The following is a 24,658-nucleotide window of genomic DNA, read 5'->3' as shown; positions in this document are numbered from 1 at the left end:
GTTACTTGAAAAATTAATCCACTTCTTTCTTGGAACCTTCTGTAGGATTATACACAAAAATCTGTCTTATTGTCTAATTTTCTTTTTTGATGTTTGTTTGCCCATATCACTCTGCCTGATAATGTTTGCTATTCAACATTATTCTCATGTTTAGTGCTGAATATAATAAGAAGCCGGGGCAGAGCTGACTACTACCAGGTGCGTCCCCAGGTGGCGGATCGGGGAACAGCCTTCAGATATGGAGGCTAGCTGCAATATAAGCAAAGCAATCTGGTGAATAAGCAGCCGTGGACCAACAGCGACTGAGCTATCAGGGTGTGGGGGAGCAGAAGTGGCAGCTCTGTCTCACTTAAAACCTCACAAAGCACAATACCAACTCAGTGACATGGCGAGTAGTGCCGCCATTAAATAAGTCCTGCTGGGGTCACTGCCCCTGACATTGGGAAGCAGCATTGTCAGTACTGACACAAGGTTGAAGCCAAATGATGACGGAAAAGCTTGTGATCAGAGATTTGCAGATGGCAATATGATTATATTGTGTACGTCTGTAATACTGCAGAGCAGAAAGCAAACGGAGAAACTACTGCTCTACCTTATCTCCAGAACAACCACCATGGCAAGCAAACCCTTACAACTGGCCCCAAGTTCCCGGCGTCCCTTAAATGGGACAGGGGTGCGAAGAATCTCCGGGCTCAAAATGGTGTCCACTTTTAAAATTGCAACATGGAATGTCAGAACTCTGTATGAAGCTGGCAAATTAGGAAATGCCACAAGAGAAATGAAGAGGCTGGGCATCCGGATTTTGGGAATTTGTGAGACAAGATGGCCAGGATCTGGAAAGTGTCAACAAGATAATACAACAATGTATTACTCTGGGAATGATGAGAACAAACATCAACATGGTGTAGCTGTAATAGTAGATGAAGAAATCAATAACCCAGTACTAAATTGGATTCCATTTTCTGAAAGGATAATGCTGTTACAACTTAAGGGAAACCTCGTTAACATAAATATCATCCAAGCTTATGCACCTACAGCTGACAAAAGTGAAGAAGATGTTGAAGAGTTTTATGAACACCTAAAAGAGATTAAAAACCTAACAAAGAAACATGATATAAACATAGTGATGGGTGACTTCAATGCAAAAGTAGGAAGAGGGGGTGATGGAGAAATTGTTGGCGAACATGGCTTAGGCACCAGAAATGACAGAGGAGATCGCCTAGTCCAGTTCTGTCAGGAAGAAGTTTAAACCAGGTATTTGCTAACAATAGCAAATACCTGGTTTAAACTTCCATCCAGAAGACTGTACACTTGGAAATCGCCTCAAGATAACCAACATAACATTGTCCGAAATCAAATTGATTATATACTGATAAATAAAAGATTCCACAATAGTATAAAGAGTGCAAAGACTTATCCTGGAGCATATATCTCATCAGACCACAATCCCATAGTTGCAGAAGTATGTCTTAGATTAAAATCAGCTAAAAAATCACAAAAGAAGAAAAAGAAAATTGATGTAGAAAAACTGAAAGACCCGAACATAAATAAAAGTGCCAAGACACAGCTTAACCTGCAATTACAACAGATTAACATAGAAGAAAATTAAAGTGTGGAATCTCTTTGGAATAGCTTAAAGAATGCCATCGTAACAACAAGTATTGAAGAAGTAGGTTATGTGAATAATATAAAACAACAGGAATGGATGACAGATGAGATTCTTTCTCTTATTGATACAAGAAGAATGTACAAAAACAAAGACCTTGCCAGGTATACAGAAACACATAACATCATCAAGAAAAAAATAAAAGCCAAGGAAAATTGGTTGAAAAATTTATGTACTGAAATTGAACTGCTTCAGAAGAAACATGATAATTTCTATCTGTATAAGAAAATCAATGAAATTTCTGGAAAACTGAGGAAAAAGCAAATAGTGTCTCTAAGAGACAAAAATGGAAAAATAGCTCAGGAAGAAGAGAATAAAGCACAGATTTGGATAAAATATGTAACAGAACTTTTCAATGATACTAGACAGAAGCCTATAAATATAAAAGATAACATTCAAGGACCAGCAATCATGAAATGCGAAAAAGAGAATGCTATACGAACAAGTAAAACAGGAAAAGTCAGTGGACCAGATGGTGTGCAAACAGAATTTTTAAAATTAACAGAACCAGATAACATCAAACTTCTTTAAAAACTATTTAATGAAATATATGAAAGTGATGAATTTTCATCAGATTGGCTCAAATCTACATTTATCACTGACCCAAAGAAACCCAAAGTGAATTCCTGTGGTGACTTCCGACTTATTAGTCTAATGAGCCAAACATTAAAAATATTTTTGAAAGTAATTCAGAATCGCATTTATAGAAAAAGTGAAGAAACTCTAAGTGAAACACAATTCAGCTTTCGGAATGGTTTTGGTACTAGAGAGGCCCTTTTCTGTACCCAAACATTGATACAAAAATGCATAGAAAAACAGAAATCTGTCTTTATGTGTTTCATAGATTTTGAAAAAGCATTCGACAAAGTCAGACACACTAACTTAATAGAAGTCCTTCAACAAATAAGGCTAGACGAACAAGACATAAGACTAATAACAAATCTGTATTGGAATCAGTCAGCTACCGTTCAATTAGACAACATTACCAGCAGTGATATTAACATCAAAAGAGAAGTGAGACAAGGATGTGTGCTCTCATCACTCCTGTTCAAAATATACGCAGAGGTAATCTTTAAAAAAGCATTGGAAGAATTTCCAGAGGGAATCACAATAAATGGAAAGATTGTTAACTATCTACGATATGCAGATGACACCGTGCTAATTGCAGATAACATTATGGATCTCTAAAAACTCATTGACAGAGTATACATAGAAATCCAAAGAATGGGAATAAATATAAACATCAACAAGACAAAATACATGATCATCAGCAAACATCCAGCCTCATCAATGAAACTGACACTCAATGGGAAAAATATTGATCAAGTGCCAAAATATAAATATCTTGGTTGTTGGCTTAATGAACACTTGGATCCAGAAATAGATATAAAGACAAGGATTGAAGTTGCACGGCAGTCCTTCATGAAAATGAGAACACTATTCTGCAATAAAGACCTAAACATGGAAGTCAGATGCCGAATGCTGAAATGTTACGTGTGGTCTATTCTGCTCTATGGAGTTGAAACATGGACATTGAAGGTGACAACCATCAAGAAAATCGAAGCCTTTGAGATGTGGCTATACAGAAGAATGCTAAAGATATCATGGACAGAAAAAATTATCAATGAAGAGGTCTTAAAATCCATTGGCAAAGCTAAACATCTTGTACAAATAATCAAGAAACGAAAAACATCATATCTTGGCCCCATCACGAGAAACAGCAAATACCAACTTCTACAAACTATTTTGGTAGGAAGAATTGATGGCAAAGGAACTAGAGGAAGAAAAAGAATATCATGGTTTGACAACATCAAGACATGGACAGGAAAGAGCAGTGCACAACTGCTCAGATTAGCACAAGACCGCAGTTTGTTCGCCAAGATGGTCGCTGACCTTCGATAGAAGATAGCACAATAAGAAGAAGAATAATAAGAAATAAAATAAAAATCAGAAAAAGAAAAGAGTCACCTAACCAACCACTCCTTTCCTTCCAGGGCTTTGCTTAACTTAGTTTACAACATAATTTACAACATAGTGGTTAGCGTATCTGCTCTCTAGCAAAAAGGCTGCAGGTTTGAATTCTGCCGTGGGCATGGATGTTTGTGATTGTCTGTAGAAATACTAGTGGCAAGTGATTGGTGGTAGATGCCATTGGTGTAGTAGTCGCGGTCAGTTGGTGGATTGAGTGGTGGAGACAGAGCTGTTGAGCAGGTGCCCTCCCTCGATGAGTCCTTGTACTCCCTGGAGGTGTCACGTAATAATAATAATAATAATAATAATAATAACATTCCAGCTAGTATGAAATTTCATCATGTTATACCATCATTTTATTTTTGTTTAAGTCAGTACAGGATACAATTTGGTCAGCTAAATCTCAAAGAGCCTCTGCAGCTCAGTCAGTATAGACGAAGCCCTTTTGATTAGAAAGACATGGGTTCGATTCTCATTAGTGCCGTGAAAAACCTTAATCTGGTTTCTTTCAATGAAAGGTGAGTTAGCCAGTCTCATACATCTCATACGGAGGTCTCATGAATATCACAACCTTAGGGGATGCAGCAGAGGATGAACAGATGAACAACTGCCAGCCCATTCTCATAAATTAAGTATCGAGGTAGATTCCTTGTAATGGAGTGTACCATGACAAGGTAAGGATTGGACATTAGGTCAGAATCTCTGTCTGTTCTTCACATTCATGAAATGTTATATGAAGGGTTCCTCTCAGTTATACCCTCAAGTGACTCCAATACTGACAACAATGTTAGCCATTAGAAATGCAAGACTAAGAAATACAGGAAGCCAAAGGGTGCTTGAAATGGTGACACGAGAATCTTAGTAGTCCAACTATTCCAATTAACCATATCCTAGTTCAGTGGTGGCGAACCTATGGCATGCGTGCTAGAGGTGGCACACCCAAGAATTTTGCTGGCATGTCAACGATTTACATATGATATCATTTTATACGCTTATAAATTATTCCACCCTTTTTTTTTTAATTGTTACAATACGTATAAGTTAAATTTTGTTTTACAGGAGAGAGCAACTATGAAGACACGAATTTGATTGGTGTGGTATTAACAAAAGATTATGCAACCCAAAAACAAATGGAAGCGACAATTTTTGAGTTGAAATGCTAATTCTTTTCAACTGAATTCCATAACATCTGCAACTGTCATAACAACATTCACTATATATATTTCTTAGTTTTAAGTCATTCATGATGGGGTGTCATTTATCATTCCGACAGAACTTCTCATTACCGGTGGGCTCAACTCGCACAAAGTTTCAACCCTTGGTTGATTTTTATTGCCTTGTTTGCGTTTGAGCTGGAAGGGGAACTCACACAAGCATTATATGGCATGTTTCAATTCGTGGTAGAATTTTATTTGAAGTTAGCCTTTGTGATCTGTCATAATGACATCGAGAATTTCAAATGCAATCAAATAAACACTTATTTCATGTAAATGAAAAATTGGACAATAATTTTAGTTAGATACTATGTTTCCGGTGCAACATATGGTTTTGCTTGCCTATACAGGATAATTTCTGTGAGAGGGGTACACGTGATTCATTAGTTAGCGCCATTTTTATTCCACCTGTCTCTAATTGCACTATTTGTTGAGAAATATATTACACAGACTGCAAAAGCCTCTGTACCTTATTTAGGGATACAATAAAACTTTTTTTTTTTCTTGCATCTACAGTATATAATGGCTGTTGGGGAGGGCGTGTTGTTTTTTTGTGTGGGAGGTATATATGCAAAACCTTTTAATGTCTTTTTTTGTAAAGTGAAATCAGGGGTGCCAGTTATACATGAGGGCAAGTTATATTTGACGGTAAGCATTCGCCAACAAGTCAACATCTTTCTGCTGCTTCCCATACTCTGCTGACTTCTATGGTGAGTTACAATGCATAAATATTTTTCTCATTGCTGTTTTTTTTTTCAAGCTAACATCATTAAAATCAATTTAATAATACAATAATCAATAATGTTATACTGAATATTATAAATTTTTCGTGATCAGAATGGGATATGTCAATGAAACTTACCAGAAGTTAATTTAATGATGTTGGCCTGAGGAAACTACAATATTGTAGCATTAGTCCTGTGACTGATAACTAATTTAAATGCATACTTTTATATTTGTCAACATGCTACACTGTATACATATGTTTATTAATACTCTTTATGATTATGCCATAATTAATTATTAATACTTATTTACTAAAATAAATAGCCAAAAGGCTTCACATCGGCAATTCAAAATTATATCAATTAACCACGCTACCAGCCAAGACGTTATCACAGATGCGAAGTATATATTAAAACTGTAATACCATTGATATTACATTGAAATATATGAGATGGATACGAAACATATGAGTGTGTATTTGATCCATAAATGCCAGTAAGGTGGTTAAGTGGATATTAAATCCAACACTATTTCAAAGCCGATTACAGAAACTATAGATGTTTCGTGCAAAATTTGACCAGAGATCTTATGGGAATACACTCGCCACCATATTACGAGTTGGGCGCCGTAAGAGCAACTGGTTGCATGGAGGCGAGTGTATTTCCGTAAGTTCGCTGGTCAAATTTCCAACAAAACTTCTATAGTTACTGTAGTCGGCTTTGAAATAATGTTGAATTTAATATCCACTTAATTTATATAATATTAATACTTATGTTAGTTTAATGTATGAACTTTAAAAAAATGGGAACGGTATTTACAGGTAAGTTTGTTGGGACTGGAACCTCTAATACAGTAAGAATAAATAAAAATACAGTCTTATAGAAAAAAGAATTGAGAACGACTGATCCTTAGGAATCCCCGACTTTTCCCTTTTCTAATCACACGTGCGTTCATTATGCATTTCGCACTGCATCAGCCAGTAGGCAGAAATAAGCAGTGGCAAGTGCATTACTGTTTGCGTATGTGCACTGTTTTGTTTTTGCTACTGTAAATGGGAATTATAAAGATAATTTAATTTAGGTATATAATAAAATTTTGATTTTTTTGAAACTATAAAAAATGCATTTGATTTAAGTTGTGAATTATTTTGTTACAGTTCTACTGAACATGGCTGGCAAAAATAAAAATGAAAATTATCACAGTCAAGCAGCAGAGAGTTACAAAGCCGGTGGACTTAAGAATATGGCATGATTAATGAAGACAATAAAGTAATATGCGTTTTATGTTCAGAGACAGTTGTGTGCAGAATGTCTTCAGTAAGATGGCATTATGAGACAAACCATAAATCGCTCCTTGAGAAAAGCAAGGAAGAACAGAAAAAATGTATTGCTCGGGCAATTAAAAATAGGAATATCCAGTCAACAACCCTAATGAAATTTATCGGCAGTCATTCAAATATAATTGCTGCTAGTTTTTTTGCCTCAAATGTAATTGCCAAACACTGGAAACCTTTCAGTGATGGGGAACATATAAAAGAAGCATGGTTAAAATGTGCACCAGTTCTCTTTGAAGATTTTGAAAACAAGGAAAAAATTATTCAAAGAATAAAAGATATGCCTTTGGCTAGAAACATGGTGAAAGATAGAATCATAGAAATGGCTAAAAATATAACTCATCAGCAAAAAACAGATATAAAATCTTCTGGTTTAATTTCTCTTTGTCCTGATGTACTTGACACAACTGGATCAGCTTGTTTAGCAATTTTTATTTGTTATTGTGTTGGGAATAACATCAAAGAACAATTGATAAGTTTAACATCATTAGCAACAACAACAACAAAAAAAAAGATAGGTATTTACAACACAGTTGTAAATGCACTTGCTGAAAGAGATATAGATCCCTCCAAAATTGTATCAGTAACTATTGATGGTGCTTGCAGTAGAGAGGAAAATGGGTTTGTCAATTTATTTACCAAACGTATTAGACATTCAATTCTGGGTTTTCATTGTATTATACATCAGCAGGTTTTATGTGCAAAGGCTAGTTTCAAGCCACTGGAAGATATCATGTGCATTGTAACAAAATTGGTCAATTTTATATCGGTACACGCTTTAAACAAACAAAAATTTATAGAATTATTAAGTGAGGTAAACTCAGTGTACAATGATTTACTTATGTACAACAACGTTCGATGGTTAAGTCGTGGGAAAGTTCTTCAAAGATTTGTTGAGTATTTAGATGAAGTCAGACTTTTTTTACATAATGAGAAAATCATCGAAAAATACAATCAATTAATGAACATCGAATGGCTTTCGAAATTAATGTTCGTTAGTGATTTGTGTTTACATTTAAATGAATTAAATGTTAAACTGCAAGGTGTTAACAAGACAATTACTATCATGTTTGATTTAATCAAAGCATTCAAAGTCAAATTACCAATTTTTAATCGTGACTTTATTTCCAATACCTTCCAATATTTTCGAAATACAAAACATTCTTTGCAGATCTAGAATCCCATGAAAAAACAGATCAAGTTAAATTGACAAAAGAGTTTTCTACAGTTATTCAGTCGATAATCAACGAATTTTCTTCAAGATTACGCAGTTCAGGCAATTTGCGGAGACACCAAAATTCGTTTTGCATCCAGACACAACATCAGCAGATAAACTCAATTTGGAGATTTCCAAGTGGCTGAATTTGGAAGATATATAAATACAATTAATCGATTTTCAATCTAGTTCTATATGGAAACAAAAGTTTGTCGATTTGAGAAACGACTTGGAAATAATGGAAAAATGATCGATTATTGGGCACAATTAAAAAGAATGCAGAAGCGGAAATATTGAGAACATTTGAATGCCATTCCTGAAACCTTTTGTTGTTTAAAAAAACTAGCGATGGCTATACTATCAATTTTCTCTTCTACATATGCTTGTGAGTCATTATTTTCCAAAATGAATTTTATAAAAGACAGTTTAAGAAATAGAATGATTGATGAACCTGGTTCCGGGTGTGCATTACTAAAAGTGAGAAAATACAAACCTGATATAAAGCATTTGGCATCTAATGTACAACAGCAAAAATCTCATTAATAAATTGATAAGTTGATATTGGTGTGTATACAACAATGTATATGTGAAATTATGAGTTCATTTTTATGAAATTCTATGTTAATTTTTAAACTTGTCTCCATAAAATTCTGCAATTTATTTTGTATTAATTAATTCATTAGTGTTGTATTAATCAGTTGCAGCAATTTGATTTGTAAATTTTTGGCACGCGCTGGCACGTCAGCAACTTGATTTGTAAACTTTTGGCAAGCGAATATAAAAAGGTTTGCCATCACTGTCCTAGTTAATCATTCCACAATGAATTTCCAAGATTCCCATACCACCATACAAGGTTGTCTTTGACCTCCTGGTTGACCATTTTCCCATTAGAACTGCATAAAAATCAAAACAATGCAGATATTTGACATCAGTAGAGATTAATACAGAAGAGCAGGTGCATAAGCCACAAATCATGCCAATCAACAGCACAGGCTGCAGTAGTGAAAGAACACTTGATTAATCCATAGTCCACTGTCATGTCACTGATATGATGTCGACTTTATTTGACACTATGACCTTTTTCCAATCAGATGGAGGCAGGTATGAGTGTTGTAGTTTTTATGAGAATTCATAAAAACTGCAATATCCAAAAGTTGTAAACTATGGATGGGGTGAATGTTAGATAATCCAGAGGAAGTGAAATTCACCACCACTTAAAAACATTTGCAAGTGTCTCTGTTTACACAGTCTCACATATATTCAAATCTCACAAATTCTAAGCTGGAGAGTAAGCATGACATCCATTCAGCATGCTTGGAAATGCTTTATGTCTGAATGTATCATCTGAACTGTAAATATTAGTGGTTGAGTTGTAATGATCTGGAGCTGTTTCTCCAGATTCAGACTTTTGGTTATAGTGCCTAGAAGGATGAATGCTGATATCTATAATGCAGTACTTCTTCCTCTCTGGAAGAGAATCCCTGTCTCTTTCAGCACAGCACCATGTAATACTGTAGATGCTATTTCAACATAATTTGCAAAAAAAAAAAGCAATGTGGAAAAATTTAACTGGCACAGTCAGGATATAAATCTAAAGGAACACCTTTGGGATGAGTAGGAATGTTGGGTACTGGCTATGCCAACAATGGTGAATGAACAGTTTAGCATCAAGCAATGGTGTACAGATGGAAGAATGGTCCAAAATATGTGACTCATATTATCATCAAGTGGTGAAGCATAAAGGGTCAAAAATGAGATCAGGATAAAAGGTAGTCACCTCATTCTACTGATGTGTGAGTTTAGTTTTTCTCTAAATGCAGTGCTGCCTCAACACAAATATAACAATTTTCTATTTCACAGTTTATTAGCACCAATTAATAATCCTTACCTGTGCAAAACAGCAAATGTGCCAGGATGTATACGATGCAATCCGTCCAATACAGCCAACTTTCCAGCTATAGCAGCTGTAACTAATGGAGATGGCTGCCATGATGTATCACCATTTAAAAGTGTAACTCTCTGCTGAAGCAGGTCCCTTGAAGACATATCTTGATACAAGCTTATTACTTCCACATCATACTTTAATAATTTTGAAAGATGTTTTACCAGAGCAGATTTGCCAGTACCCTGAAAAGAGTGTCGTTTTATTAAACTTGAACAGTCTAAATCATGGGATGTCAAACCATTTTTATATGTATCTTACTATTATTATTATTATTTTTATAATTAAAAGATGTAATAAACATGATTTTCATTTAAACAAGAAACAATTCTACAATATGTAAAATAAAAATGAAATGCTGTATAACTGAGAGGAGACCTCCACATAGCATTTAAAGGAATGCGGAGAACCGACCAGGGCCTCTGACCTAATGTCCAATCCTCACCTTCTCGTGGTGCACCCTGTTGGGTATCTACTTGGATACTGAACGAACGAGGATGGGCTGGCAATTTGGGATTTAGCCGACCAAATTGTATTCTTATTGGTTATACCAAAATAAAAATAAAAAAAATAAATAAAAATGAAATAGTCTTTGGTAATTTATTTTTACTAACAATTAAAAAATCACAGTACAGTGGATTAAAATCATGCACATATTATCTTTAATATTATACTAAGACTCCATGGAGTCACACTCAATCTAGGAGGTCCCTTTTGTATACACACACAGCTTGGTTTAACGCACAGTAAACTAAAGAAGGTTTGCTGTGCCTTAAACAATTCACACACTATGCTCTCAGGCAATGCATTCCAATCATTTACAACTCTCCATGCAAAATTCCTGCTTCTCACTCCCTTCCTCACGCCCTCCTTATACAGCTTCCAGGGATGACCTCTTGTTTTTTCCTGATCTCCGACGAATTTTATGAAAAATTCATTTTTCATAAAATTTTATGAAAAAATTCATTTTTCATAAAATTTTTCATTTTATGAAAAACCCCTTCAACATCAATCCTGTAAACCAGTGTTTCTCAACGTTGGGCATCCCCCACACAGGGGGGCAATTTGAATATTTTGGGGGGCAATTAGAAAATGATGTTGCATTCGTCACTTCATCACCGATATAGTCAAGAAATCGACTTTGTCGGTGATAAATTATTGAAGTTGCAACCCTGACTTTCCGAGAAAAAAAGCTGCCAATACTAGTATAGTATGCCCGCAGATACAAGACCCTTCGGAACTTCTGCACATGTCAAAAGAATGAGAATCCATTCCGATAATAGGGTAATAAATCCATATTGTGGGATGAGCGTTCATTATTACACATCGGAAAATTAACTTCTCTTTTACGATCATTGCAGTTTTTAAAGTAGTAACTATTTTGCTTGTATAACAGTCGCAAAATTTTACATATAAAGCACATGATTTCGCCTGTTGGTGACCAATTCGTACATCGCCTTATTTCTTTCTCCCCTTCGACACGAATTGACATGAATTATGCTAGCAGGCATTTTTATAACATTTTTACATGTTGTTAGTTTTATGGTTACCCAAAAGTTGCTACGAACCTAATACAATTGCCACAATTGTATTAGGTTCGTTTGACAGCTGAAAACATGAACATAATCTCCCATATTTCATTGTTTCTTTTTCTCTGCTTTTGACGGTAGACCTTTAAAATTTTATGTTTTTATTATGTTAACTTTTTATTTATTATATTTCTTTATAGAACTCGTAATATAAATACATGTTATGCACCATTAATTTCCTTATATAATCCACATATGCGTAGTATACTTTATAGACCTATTTTTTCCCTTTCAGTTACTAATCCCATGTATAAAATGAGTAATGCAAGCAAGAAAAAAGTTCATCAGTATTCAGATGAGTATTTGAAGTTCGGTTTCATACCCGCCTCTCAGGATGAACAGTCATCATTCTGTCTATTGTGCGAACATTGCTTGACCAACGAATCAATGAAAAAAAGGTCATCTTGAAGCACATTTGAAGGTGAAACATAGTGCTTATATGAAGTATGATTTGAACCCATTTAAGTCTCTAAAGGAGAAGTTTGAGAAAAGATCAAAAATAGATTCACTGTTCTCTGTACGAACGAACTACTACCTAAAATCGTATTCTTGAAGCTAGTTATGAAATTTCTCAGCTCATAGCTAAATCAGGAAAAAATTGTACTATAGGAGAGGATTTAATTAAATCAGCGATATCAACTTTTCTCAAAACAGTTCTGGAGAAAGATGACAAAGTTATCAAAGGAATGCCACTGAGCAATGACACTGTTAGCAGAAGAAAAGATGAGATGGCTAAAGATGTGGAAACACAACTTATTGAAAAGTTGAGATCAAGGAAATTCCCAATACAGTTGGATGAATCAACTGTAAGAGACTGTGAGGCTGTATTGATGACCAGGTAAGATATATTGACAATGGTGAATTTAGTGAAGAGATGTTGTTCTGTGAAGCACTGAAAACCACCACTACTGCCATTGATATATATACAATAAACTCAAAAATTATTTAGATGAAGCTCAAATATCAATGAAAAATATTACACCCTGTGCTACAGATGGTGAGCCTGTTATGATGGGCAAGAAATGTGGCTGTTTAAAATTAATGAAGGACAATCCTGAAATGTTGCTTGTGCGTTGTGTCATTCATTCACAGAGAAAATTGAGTTTCCAAAAAACTTTCACCTGTTTTAAATGAGATATTGAATTCAGTTAAAAAATGTATCAACACTATAAAAGCTAATGCCAAATGTGAGTGTCTCTTCAAACAATTTTGCAAGGATAAAACTGCTGACCATGTAAGACTACTGCTTCACACTGAGGTGAGGTGGCTGTCGCAAGGGAATTGCTTGAGAAGATTCATGGAACTATTTGATATTCTTAGTGAGTTTTTGAATAACAAACTTGAAATGAAATACAAACAGTTGATAGTCATGCATTTGTGAGTTATTTGACAGATATCTTTGAAAAATTGAATATATTAAATAAGCAACTGCAAGGAGCAAATAAGACCAAGATGTTGGGATTCATTGGGATTATGTCAAAATAGTGTTTCAGCCAAAAAATATGACCAATTTTATTGACTAAATAAGTGTGAAGTAACTGATACTGCTGTACTTGTTATTGTTGATCACCTAAGCAAAATGGTCTGTGATTTAAATGACAGATTTTCTGATTTAAAAGAAATTTATTTTCCATCTTGGATAATTCCGCCAATACTAGTGGACCTAACTGTTGTGGCTATGCAGTATCAAGAAGAACTCGCAGAAATGCAAAATGATGAGTCTATTAGAACTTTATTCAGCAGAAAAGGAACAATGGCATGGTTTTGTGATGAGACAAACGATATATCCAAATTCAACTAGTTTTGCAAGAAAATTACTGTTGCCCTTCCTTTCGTCATATTTAGTTGAATGTGGCTTTAGTGTTGTAAATGATTTGTTACTGAAAAAAAGAAATTGTCTGGATATCACAAACCATGGAGATTTGAGATTGAAATTGACTAAATTAGTACCTCAAATAAAAACTCTTTGCAGCAGACATCAAGCTCAAGGATCACATTAACTTGGATTTCATTTTCCCGAGTTGAGTTTCATTTATTTTTATAATATACAAAGTGTAATATAAAATTTATATTCATTGAAGAAAGTCAAATTAAAAGCAGTTTTACCTATGTTCCTTTTATATTTGAAGTACCTATTCATATTATGCTTTTTCAGAACTTGGTTGACTATTATGCTAGAGGGAGGGGGCATCAAAATCTTTGAGGCGTTGAGGTGGGACACAATCCAAAAAAGGTTGAGAAACACTGCAGTAACCCCTTACCAACTTGTATGTCTCTATCATATCACTCCTCCTCCTATCTACGATGGTGATCTGAAAAGTTCTCGGTGAGAGATGGCAAGAGATTTTTTTTTTCCAAGTCGGTACATCTGTCCTAAGCATTCCACGTGAAATTGCAAGTCATTCTATCAAGTAGTTTGTTTTATACAGCTGTCTGAAGCAAAAGTGTTGTCTGTATCCCGTGAAATGGATAAAATTGAGTATCGTGCAATTATAAAATTCTTCGTAAAAGAAGGTTTAACGGCAAAAGAAATTCATAAATTCACTCGAAGTTCGGAAAAGTTTATGGACACTCTTCTTCTTCATTTTCGACAATTAAGAAATGGGCTGCCGAGTTTAAACGTGGTCGTACCAGCCATGAAGATAATCCATGTGAAGGATGTCCAAAAGGTGTAACAACACCAGAAATCATCGATCAAGTACACAATATGATACTGAATGACTGGTAAGTCAAAGTGCATGAAATTGCTGAAACTATAGTCATTTCAAAAGAGCATTTAGGATATATTTTGCATGAAGAACTGTAAATGAAAATGCTACGTACAAGATAATATTTGCTTACAGCAGATCAAAAATGCACTCGCATGAAAATCTCTGAACAGTGCTTGGAGTGTTTTAACAAGAATAAAACTGATTTTGTGCATTGATTTGTTACTATGGATGAGACTTGGATTCACCATTACACACCAGAATCCAAACAGCAGTGAAAACAGTGGACAGGAGCTGGTTGTTTAGCGCCAAAGAAGACAAAGTCAGTTCCAACAGCAAGAAAGGTCGTGGCATCAGTGTTTTGGGATGCTAAGGCATTTTGTTTATTAATTATGTTGAAAAGGGTAAAACAATAACCAGGGAATATTATTCCGATCTTTTAACCAGACTAGATGAAAAAATTTATGAGAAAAGACCTGGTTTGCAGAAGAAAAAAATCATCTTTAATCAGGACAATGCACCTGCCCACAAAGGTGTTTTGGCAATGAGAAAACTAAGGGATCTGCGCTATGAATTGTTGGAACATCCACCCTATTCCCCGAGATTTGGCTTCATCTGACTTCTATCTCTTCCCAAAACTATAACCCTTCCTTGCTGGTCAGCATTTTTCTTTGAATCAAGCCGTAATTGCAGCTGTAGAGAAATATTTTGTAGTGGTTCTCAGTAAGATCTGCAATGGGATAATGGCACTGGAGCATTGCTGGAATAAATGTATTAGTCTTAAGGGAGATTATGTTGAAAAATAAAAATAATTATGAAATTATAAATTCATTTTTTCATTGTTAGGCCAAGAACTTTTCAGACCACATTTGTTCTAGACTCCGATAATTGCATCATCTAAACTTTTTTTCATATTCAACATTGCAGAGATCAGAAACTATCTTAGTCAATCACCTCTGGATCTTTTCCAACATCTCTTCATTTTTGAAAACCAGGTGACCAAATCTGTGCACAAATGTGCACAGATCTGGTCACCTGGTTTTCAAAAATCTGTGCATATACTCAGAGCCTTATACAATGGAACCAGAATCTCCTTACTTCTACAAGTCAATGTCCTCTGCATCAGTGGCAGAATTCATTGTGTTGTCCTCAAAATTTTTCCAAATTTTAACCAACATCTGCTCTTTTCCTCATAGTTCATCCCAACTGCAAACATCATCTGCAAACAACTGTATATCCCCATTCAAATCTTCCCCACTAACATACAGGATCATTAACAAACAGGTTAAACAGCAATGGCCCTAAAACAGACTCCTGAAGCACACCACTATTCACGTTCCTATTCTGGGATATTGCTCTCCCATACACAACTTGTTGATACCTATCAGATAATCAAATCTTCAATACAATGCACTAGTCTAATATCCAACCCATCCACTCTAGTTTGACTATAAATTATCATGCAGAAATCTATCAAATGCCTTTGCAAAGTCTAAGTATACTACTGTGTATGTTCTTTTTAGGGAAGGAGGTTAATCCCACAATGAGATTTTGGTTCCATGGAGGTACCTATATTATTATTATCATCATCTGAGACCTCCATGGAGTCAAGGACTCATCGATGGTGGCTATAAATCACCCCAAAACAGCTATCATACCAACTCTTAAATTCATTAACACTAGATGCACTCACTACCCCAAAAGGCAAATTATTCCACTCACTCACTGCTCTCTGGGAGAGCAGTGAGTGAGTGGAAAAACCTAGCTCTTACTCCTTTCTTGGCTGTGAACAAACTTAGCTTGCATGGATACCCAGTGTTCTCTCCCCACCTTCCTTATAACAAAAAATTTCATCAGTTGAAATCCTATAACACCCATTTAAAAGTTTATAGACCTATATCATATCATGTCTTTCTACTGTTAACCAGAGTCTACAATCCACACAAATAAAATACAATCTGTTCTCATAATCTAAATCCCATAATCCAGATATAATCTTTTTAACTCTTCTTTGCAACCTTTCCACAGCTTCTTTATCCCCTTGGAACATGGGAGACCAAATATGCACACAATAATCCAGATCTTATCAAAGCCTTATGAAGAGGCAAAATGATTTCAAGTTTACATATCAAGGTTCATTTCAACATTGCAATTATCCTCTGAGTTTGTATTTGCAACTTTTCCTGTGTGATGTTTGAACTTTATATTCTTATCCACTAAAACTAGCCTGGTTGGCCAAGTGATTAGCATATCCGCTCTCCAGCCAAAAGGTTGTGGGTTCGAATCCTGCCATGGGCATGGATGTTTGTGATTGTCTGTGAAAATCTAGTGGTGGTGGTAGTGGGCAGTAGATGGTGTTGGTGTAGATGATGATGATGATGGTAGTTGAGTGGTGGAGATAGAAGGTTGTAGAATAGGTGCCCTCCTGCAATGAGTCTTTGGACTCCCCGGAATTGTCACGTAATAATAATAATACACCAAGATCCCTTGCCTCTTCAGTGTCTTGTAGCATAACCCCACTAATATAATATGCCACTGGAACTCTAATCACGCCAAAGTGCATAACGTTACACTTACTAACGTTAAATTGACAGCCATTTTCGTTAGCCCAGTTTCCAGTCTATTTAAATCATTTTGTAATTGCTAAATATCAGTAGCATCTCTGATTGCCCTGCCTATCTTCCCATCATCAGCAAACAATTGCAAATCTGATGATAGATCCTGCTTGATGTCATTAATGTATAGATTGAACAATAATGGCCCAAGGACTGAACCCTGAGGTACACCACTGGTGACCTTAAATCTGGCAGATTCGCACCCACTGTATATCACTTTTGATATCTGCCTGTCAACAATCTCCTGATCCAAGTCAAGAGATTATGTTCCAATTCCATATTCTCCAGTTTACGCAACAGCCTATCGTGTGGTATCCTATCAAATGCCTTAGAAAAATCCAACATTATCATAGTGTATCCATTCCCTTAATCCAACTCGGCTGTAACATTGTTATAAAATAGTATCAAATTGCTAAAACATGACCTTCCTTTAGTAAACCCATGCTGCTCCTTACCAAATATAGCTTGTTTGTCTACCCATTTCTGTATGCAAGTTCTTACCAACTTCTCTAAAATCTTCACTACCACACCAGAGATACTGATAGGTCAGTTGTCAGACACATCAGTTTTTGCACCACCCTTATAGAATGGAACTATCATACATTCCTTCCATTCCTGTGGTATCATTCCTGAGTTGAGACTCAAGTTATACAAATGTGTGAAAGGCCTAGCCAATTCCTCTGAACATTCCTTTAGCAAACGGACTGATATTCCATCTGTCCCTATTGACAAATTCTTATCCAGGTTATGCAAAAGCTCTTCAACCTCATTTTCATGAACCTCTAACTCTTCATCCAACATAGCAGTAGCACTGTGCACCATGCTACATACACCTGGTTGATATATCTTAGCAAAGTGAGCACTCGTTAGCTGAATAATCCGCTTAACTTCTGACACTCAAGTACCATCTGCATTCAATAAAATTATTCTTCCACATTCATTCTTTCTTTTGCTTTTGGCATAATGATAAAATTCTTTTGGATTGCCTTTAACTTGCATGGCCAATTTCTTTTCATACACCATTTTAGCATTCCTCACAATACTCATTTTGTGGCCTGAGCTTTATAATTCATAATTTCTCTCACTCTTATTCTCATGATATTCTTTCCACATCATATTCTTCTTGTGGATCTCTTACTTAATAAGGTTGCACATCCATTTCACTCCCAACCTATTTATTCTTCAAACACTAGGGATACATTGAGTTACCACCTCATTCAAGCACTTTTCAAAGATTTCCATGCATTGCAGACATTTTTCTCGTTCAGTAACTGATACCATGGGACAAAAGATAGTATTATCCTAAGTTTATCATAATTTCCAGCCTTGTAGTTCAGCATTTAATCTGTTTTAATTGCCGTTTCAATACAGTAGATGCTTCCCAAGAAAGTAGAGCATGATCACTGTCACCAATTGGTGATAAAATAGACATATTCTTGACAAAGACCTCCCTTCTGCCACTATGAGCAAATCCAATACTCTTTGACCTCGAGTTCATTCTTTCACATGCCACTTGAGAAAGTTGTCTTGCAACAATTCAATAAATTCCTCTTCTTTCCTATTATGAGATTTCTTTTCTACCCAATCAATGTTTGGAAAATTAAAGTCACCCGTAATGATCATTCGCTTGGTAACCATTAGGCTAAACTGGAGATGCATTTCTTCATCCCCTGCAACTGAGCTGCCAGGTCTGTAGCAACACCCCACCATATATTTCATTTAGAATAATATATAATATAATATAATATATAATATAATAATATATAACCATATATAATATAATATAATAATAATAGCTTCATCAACAGAGATCATCAGAAAATTCAGCATCCGTTTAGTTGCTTAAGATTTTTTTCTAAAGAGCTTCATGATCTGAGTTATTAGAGATTAAAATTGAGGTTCCTCAAGTAAATGATGTTACCTAGTGATAAACAAATAAAGTATAAATTGTTGACTGATGTGTTTAAAACATGAATAAACTAAACTGAATGAACTTTTATAAAAGCACAGTAAAAAAAAAAAAACCTTGAATTTCATAATTCTATGCTAATACACCTCTCAGATATGAAATTTCTAAAAATGTACAATAATATAGGTCATGTATGACATATAATCATTCAGTAAATAGAAAAATAGCAGGGATACTCATGAAGGTACATGTAATTGAGAGAAATCAACGGGTGTGTACTTCAGGTAGTAAGTGGTACTGTAGTCATAAGATAGCACTGCTTATGGAAAAATCATTTTATATATTCTGCAATCATGAAACACATTTAGCCACTGAGATGCAGCAATTATTCCAAATTTGTTATTGTAAAAGTATGAGTGACTGTACGAATAATACAGTGAAACATTAAGAGAATGACTAGATAATAATTAAAAGGACAGCCCACTTATGCATAGTTCTTCAGAAAACAAATCGTGAGATTGAATGGTTGGAGAAATGCCTGGTAGATGGTAAGACAAAGAAGAGGGGAAAAAAGGGGAGAGAAAGCAGAGCATGAAAGAGAAAAAGCGTGAAAATAAAGATCACTTTATTTTCATGGTGATTCATTGTTATGAGGAATCCTTGAGGAGATTTGTGAATCTGTGTTTTCCTGCAGCTAAGATAAAGGATTTCAATGATGCTATAAGGATACAGAAAGTTAAGGTGAAAGAGATGTGTATTTTGGTTGGTACAAATGATTTAGCAGGTGAAAAGTGTGGTATGCGAGAAGACATGAAAGAGTTGCTAGTGCATGCAAAAAAAAGAAGAGTGAGAAAGTAAAAGTCATGAGTTTGTTGCCACAGTATGATAGAAGCCAGACTTATGATCACAAATGAGTCAGTGAGCAAATTGTGCAGAAGGAATGGTGTGGAGTTTGTGGAGTGAGTTTGATGGAAGGAAAGATTCATATAAGGTGGATACTTGCATTTAAATAGATTTGGTGTCAGGAGTCTTTGAAGTTTTGTTCAGTAAGGATTCAGAAATACAAAGTCAGAGAAACTAGAATGTTTGGGGGGGGGGGGTTGCAGGTGAGCATGGGGTCCAGGCAACACAGAAGTTAGTAAGTGGGAGAGTGATCACATAATGCAAAATGTAGCACCTCGTGTTAACTTTAGTTGACTAAGTAACACAAGATTAGGAAGATTGTGAGATGAAGGGAGTATTGCAGGTTATGTATACTAATGCTAGAAGTTTTAGAAATAAGACTAAGGGGTTTGGCATTCATTAGCCCACCTTGGCTAAAAGTTATAAGCATTGATGAGAAATGGTTGCCTGAGGATAATTTGGTCAAAAGAATAGAATGCAAAAGATATAGTATCTTCAGAGAGGACAAAAGGAACAGGATGGTTGGAGGGGCATTGCTAATGATAACAGAGGAATTAGAGTCAAAAGAGAGGAAATACATCAGGGGGGGGATATGAATTGAGAGGAGGAGGAGGGTTCATTTGAGGCTATCTTGTATGAGACAGAGGCCAACAGGACTAAATATATAATTGGCTGCTGCTGCTGCTATAATTCAGGGAATATAAGGGAGAATGTAAATGACATGCACTCATAAATTAGCATGATAAGTATAGGTCGAGTAATTATTATGGTGGGGGATTCAACTATATACATATTGGAAGGAAAAAATTTATCAGGCAGGGAAGAAAATGGAATTTATACAGCTGCTAAGAGATAATTATCTGAGGCAACACATAATGAAGGGTACATGAAATTCAAGAGTGCTGGATCTGATCATTGCATCAAAGAACTTAACACTAACCATTCTAGCTATGCTGCCTCTGCTTGGAGAATGTGATCAATTAGTCTTGATCTGGGAAACTGCAGAGATGCAGAATTTTCTGTAAAGATAATTTTCTGTAAGGATATGTGTATGTATAAAGTAAATGATTATGACAAACTGAGGAGTCAGCTTTTGGCAGTTTCATGGCATAAGAATTTGGAAATGAGAGATGGTGGTGATGCATGGGAGATGGTCAAAGAGTGTTTGAAGAAAGCAGTATCAGACTATACAGGGTGTTCGGGATAAATTTGACAGTTTCGTAAGGAAAAAGAAAATCTTCTTTGTATCTATTAAATTTAATGAATTGACAAAAAAACATTACAGGCAGAGTTAATTACAATACTATCAACAAGATTTACTCAAAATAACCACCATTAGCATCGATCACAGCTTCAATTCTGCTTCGGAACCTCGAACAAGCTGATGCTACAGTCTCCCTGGGAAGGGCCGCAAAAACTGTTTTAATTTTATCCATTAACTGGGCTTTTGTATTACTGGAAGTGCGATTGGTGTCTTTTTCAACTGCGCCCCATACAAAATAATCCATGGGGTTAAGGTCTGGGGAGTTTGGAGGCCAAACATTTGGACTGGTGAAGTCGTAGAAATTTTCAGACAACCATTTTTGACTTTTCCCAGAGGTGTGGCAAGGGGCCGAATCCTGCTGCCATACATACGGCCTACCATTGGCTACCCTTGTTATCCAGGGCTTGACTACAGTTAGCAACTCCACGAACAAAGCCTGAATTCCAATGCCAGGGTTCTTCAACACCTGTTCCTGCAGATTTGTGAGGAATTCTGCTGTACGAACGCAATCAGATCGTCTGCTAGGGATCTTTCTTCTTGCTACATCCTCGTAGTCACCATTGCAAGTCTCTAGTTCATGCCTGATTGTTTTTACTGTATTCAGGGAGCATTGGGCAGCAGTCGTAATATCCTTATTTTGATGGCGGGCACGAATCATCATGATACAAGTTATTCTCTTCCATGATTCAGGTGGGTTCCAGCTATCCATCCTTTCTGACATCTTGTATATGAATGAAGAAGGGTCCAAACTTTTAAATGAAGAGAAGTGTGTGTTAATACATGTAACTTACGGAAAAATATAATTAATTATAAATATGTCAAATTTATCCGAACACCCTGTATACCTTAAGAGTCAGAAGGAAAATCAGGTAGGAGTTCGACTGACGAATAGCTTCATCAAACATGAGTGGCACACAAAAAAAAAGTTTGCAGAGGAATAATTAAAAAAAAAAAAAAAAAAAGGTGATCAGCATGCCCATGAGCAGTATAAGATGCAGGCAAGAGGGGTGACTAATATGGCAAGGAAGACCAAAACTAATTAATTACGAGAGAAAGCCAGCTGATTATGCCAAAAAGAAACCCCACAGAGTTCTTTTACTATGTGGCAAGTAAAAGGAGGAATGACTATGGAAGGGTGACTTTAAAAAGTACTGATGGTGGGAAGGTAACAGAACCAAACCAAATAACTGAATTACTGAGCAAGAATTTTGCAGGGGTATACCATCTAGGTGGTGACACTGCAGTGCCAGATGTGACATTGACTGATAGGAGAACAGAGGCTGAAGAAATGGAGGTTCTTAAAACATTACAGACCTCAATGTGAATACGGCCATGTGATTAGCTGGCATATCGGCCTGTATATTACAAGAATGTACAAGGGAAGTATTAGCTCCTCTGACCAAGCTGTTCAATGTAAGCCTCACTAGTGGGAAGGTGCCAATGTGAAAAGAAGGACAAAATAGTCCCACATAAAGGAGGCTCTAAGACAGAAGTAGCAAATTAAAGGCTAATCAGCATCTCAGGAGTAGTGGTTAAAGTATTGGAGAAATCGGTGAAAAAAAGAATTCAAGACTGAGTGGATAGGAATATGATACTGTATACTCAACATGGTATTGTGAAGGGTAGGTCTTATCTTTATAAATTAAAGATACCAAGAAATTATATACTTGGTTTAATACTTTATCCAAGTGTAAGCAAACAAGTTTGTGTATGAACTATTTTCAGGACTGGGCAACTCATATATATATATATATATATATAGAAACTTATGACTTCACATCACTTGCCTTAATATCCCATAATGCAAAGCACATATCCTTACGGACATGTATAATGCTATGCATTAAGGGAAGGTCACTATCCAGACCGGTTTCTACCTTTATTGAGGTCTCATCAGTGGGAGCCAGACCCAGAGATGATACCAAGGTGGAGTAATGCAGAAGTCATATTTTCATTTACGAGTTGCCAAAAGACGTTACACCTTATTATTAAAATACTCTGGCTTAAAGACAGTTGTTGGAAATTTTTCCAGTTGGTTATACTATAAATTAAAGATATCAAGAAATTATATACAAGATGGCATATTGGCCTGTGTATTACAAGAATGTGCAAGAGAAGTATTAGGTCCTCTGACCAAGTTGTTCACAATTTAAGCCTCAGAAGTGGGAAGGTGCCAATGGAGAGGAAAGAGAGCAAAATAGTCCCATTGCATAAAGGAGGCTCTAAGACAGAAGTAGCAAATTATAGGCTAAGCAGCATCTCTTATCCAAGTGTGAGTAAACTTGGAAGTTTTTCCACTTGGTTATACTATAAAATAAAGATACCGAGAAATTATATACTTGGTTTAATCCTTTATCCAAATGTAAGCAAACAATTTTGCGCCTGAACTATTTTCAGGACTGTGGCAACTCGTATATAGAAGCTTGTGACTTCACATCACTTGCCTTAGTACTTCATATACCCGTGAGGATATGTGCTTTGCATTATAGGATACTAAGGTAAGCAATGTGAAGTCATAAGCTTCTATATACGAGTTGTCCCAGTCCTGAAAATAGTTCAGACACAACTTGTTGGCTTACACTTGGATAAAGGATTAAACCAAGCATATAATTTCTTGGTATCTTTAATTTATAGTATAACCAAGTGGAAAAACTTCCAACAAGGTCTTATCTTTGTAATTTACTTACTTTTTATAATCAAGTGACAATGGAGTTGGATAAGGGAAATGACTACTCAGTGATATTGCTACACTTTACAAAAGCATTTGACAAGATTCTTCATTAGAACTTTATTGCATAAATTGGAGCAAATGGGGGATAGATATGAATCTGGTGATTTGGATTAGAGGGTGGCTGATACAGATATCAAAGAGTGGTTTATGGAAGAATTGATTCAAGAAGGCAAGTGACCAGTGATGTACCAAGGCTCAGTACTTGTTCTTTTATTGTTTAATTTGTATATCAATGATATAGGAAATGATTTGACAAGAAATATTCAACTGTTTGCTGATGATGGTAAATTGGGAAGAGCAGTGGTAAGTGAAGGTGATGCAGAGATCCTGAGGGAAGATTAAACAGACTAGCAGTATGGACAAAGGTAAATGGCCAACAGTTTAATGTGGCCAAGCATAAGGTGATGCACTTTAGGAAGACATCAGAAGCTGTGTATTATACTGATAGAATTGAACTGCAGGAAACTGATGACAGGCCAGAGACTTGGGTGTAATTGTGGACAAAGGAGTTAAAGTTTAGAAGGCATACTGCAAAAAGTAACCAAAACACATCAGGTTACATGGTTGTTGAAGAACATGCCAATAAGCAGGTATAGAGAGGTTATTGTTCCCTAGGCTTTAATAAGGCCACATCTTGACTCCTGCACACAGATATGGACTCCTGGATTCTGTGGTGATGAACTAGTGGAGAGGATCCAGAGGCAAGTGGCAAAGATGGTGGCAGGTCTGTGAAATGTTCCCTATGAGAATAGATTGATGTTATGTAGGCTTCAGAAATTAGCTGATAGACGAAAAAGAGGAGACATGATAAAAGTCATTATAGGGGTTTTATAAGATTGACACTGAAGACATTTTTCAGTACATGGCAAGA

General features: G+C 35.8%; 1 protein-coding gene across 3 annotated transcripts in view; it reads right to left on the bottom strand.

Moving 5' to 3' along the window:
* Nucleotides 1–24,658, bottom strand: part of c12.2 (von Willebrand factor A domain-containing protein c12.2) — a 550,347-nt gene that overhangs the window by 365,433 nt on the left and 160,256 nt on the right. For all 3 annotated transcript variants that reach the window (XM_090409563.1, XM_090409565.1, XM_090409564.1), the window contains exon 14: nt 10,015–10,253. In XM_090409563.1, the coding sequence (XP_090265689.1) occupies nt 10,015–10,253 (239 nt within the window). The remainder of the gene's footprint in view (nt 1–10,014; nt 10,254–24,658) is intronic.

Source organism: Typopeltis vanoorti, chromosome 19 (assembly GCF_054136105.1).
Source record: "Typopeltis vanoorti isolate ZY-2024b chromosome 19, IOZ_Tvanoo_1.0, whole genome shotgun sequence".
NCBI lineage: Eukaryota > Metazoa > Arthropoda > Arachnida > Uropygi > Thelyphonidae > Typopeltis > Typopeltis vanoorti.
Note: the sequence above shows the minus strand (reverse complement) of the source record. Positions and strands in the feature narration are given on the sequence as shown.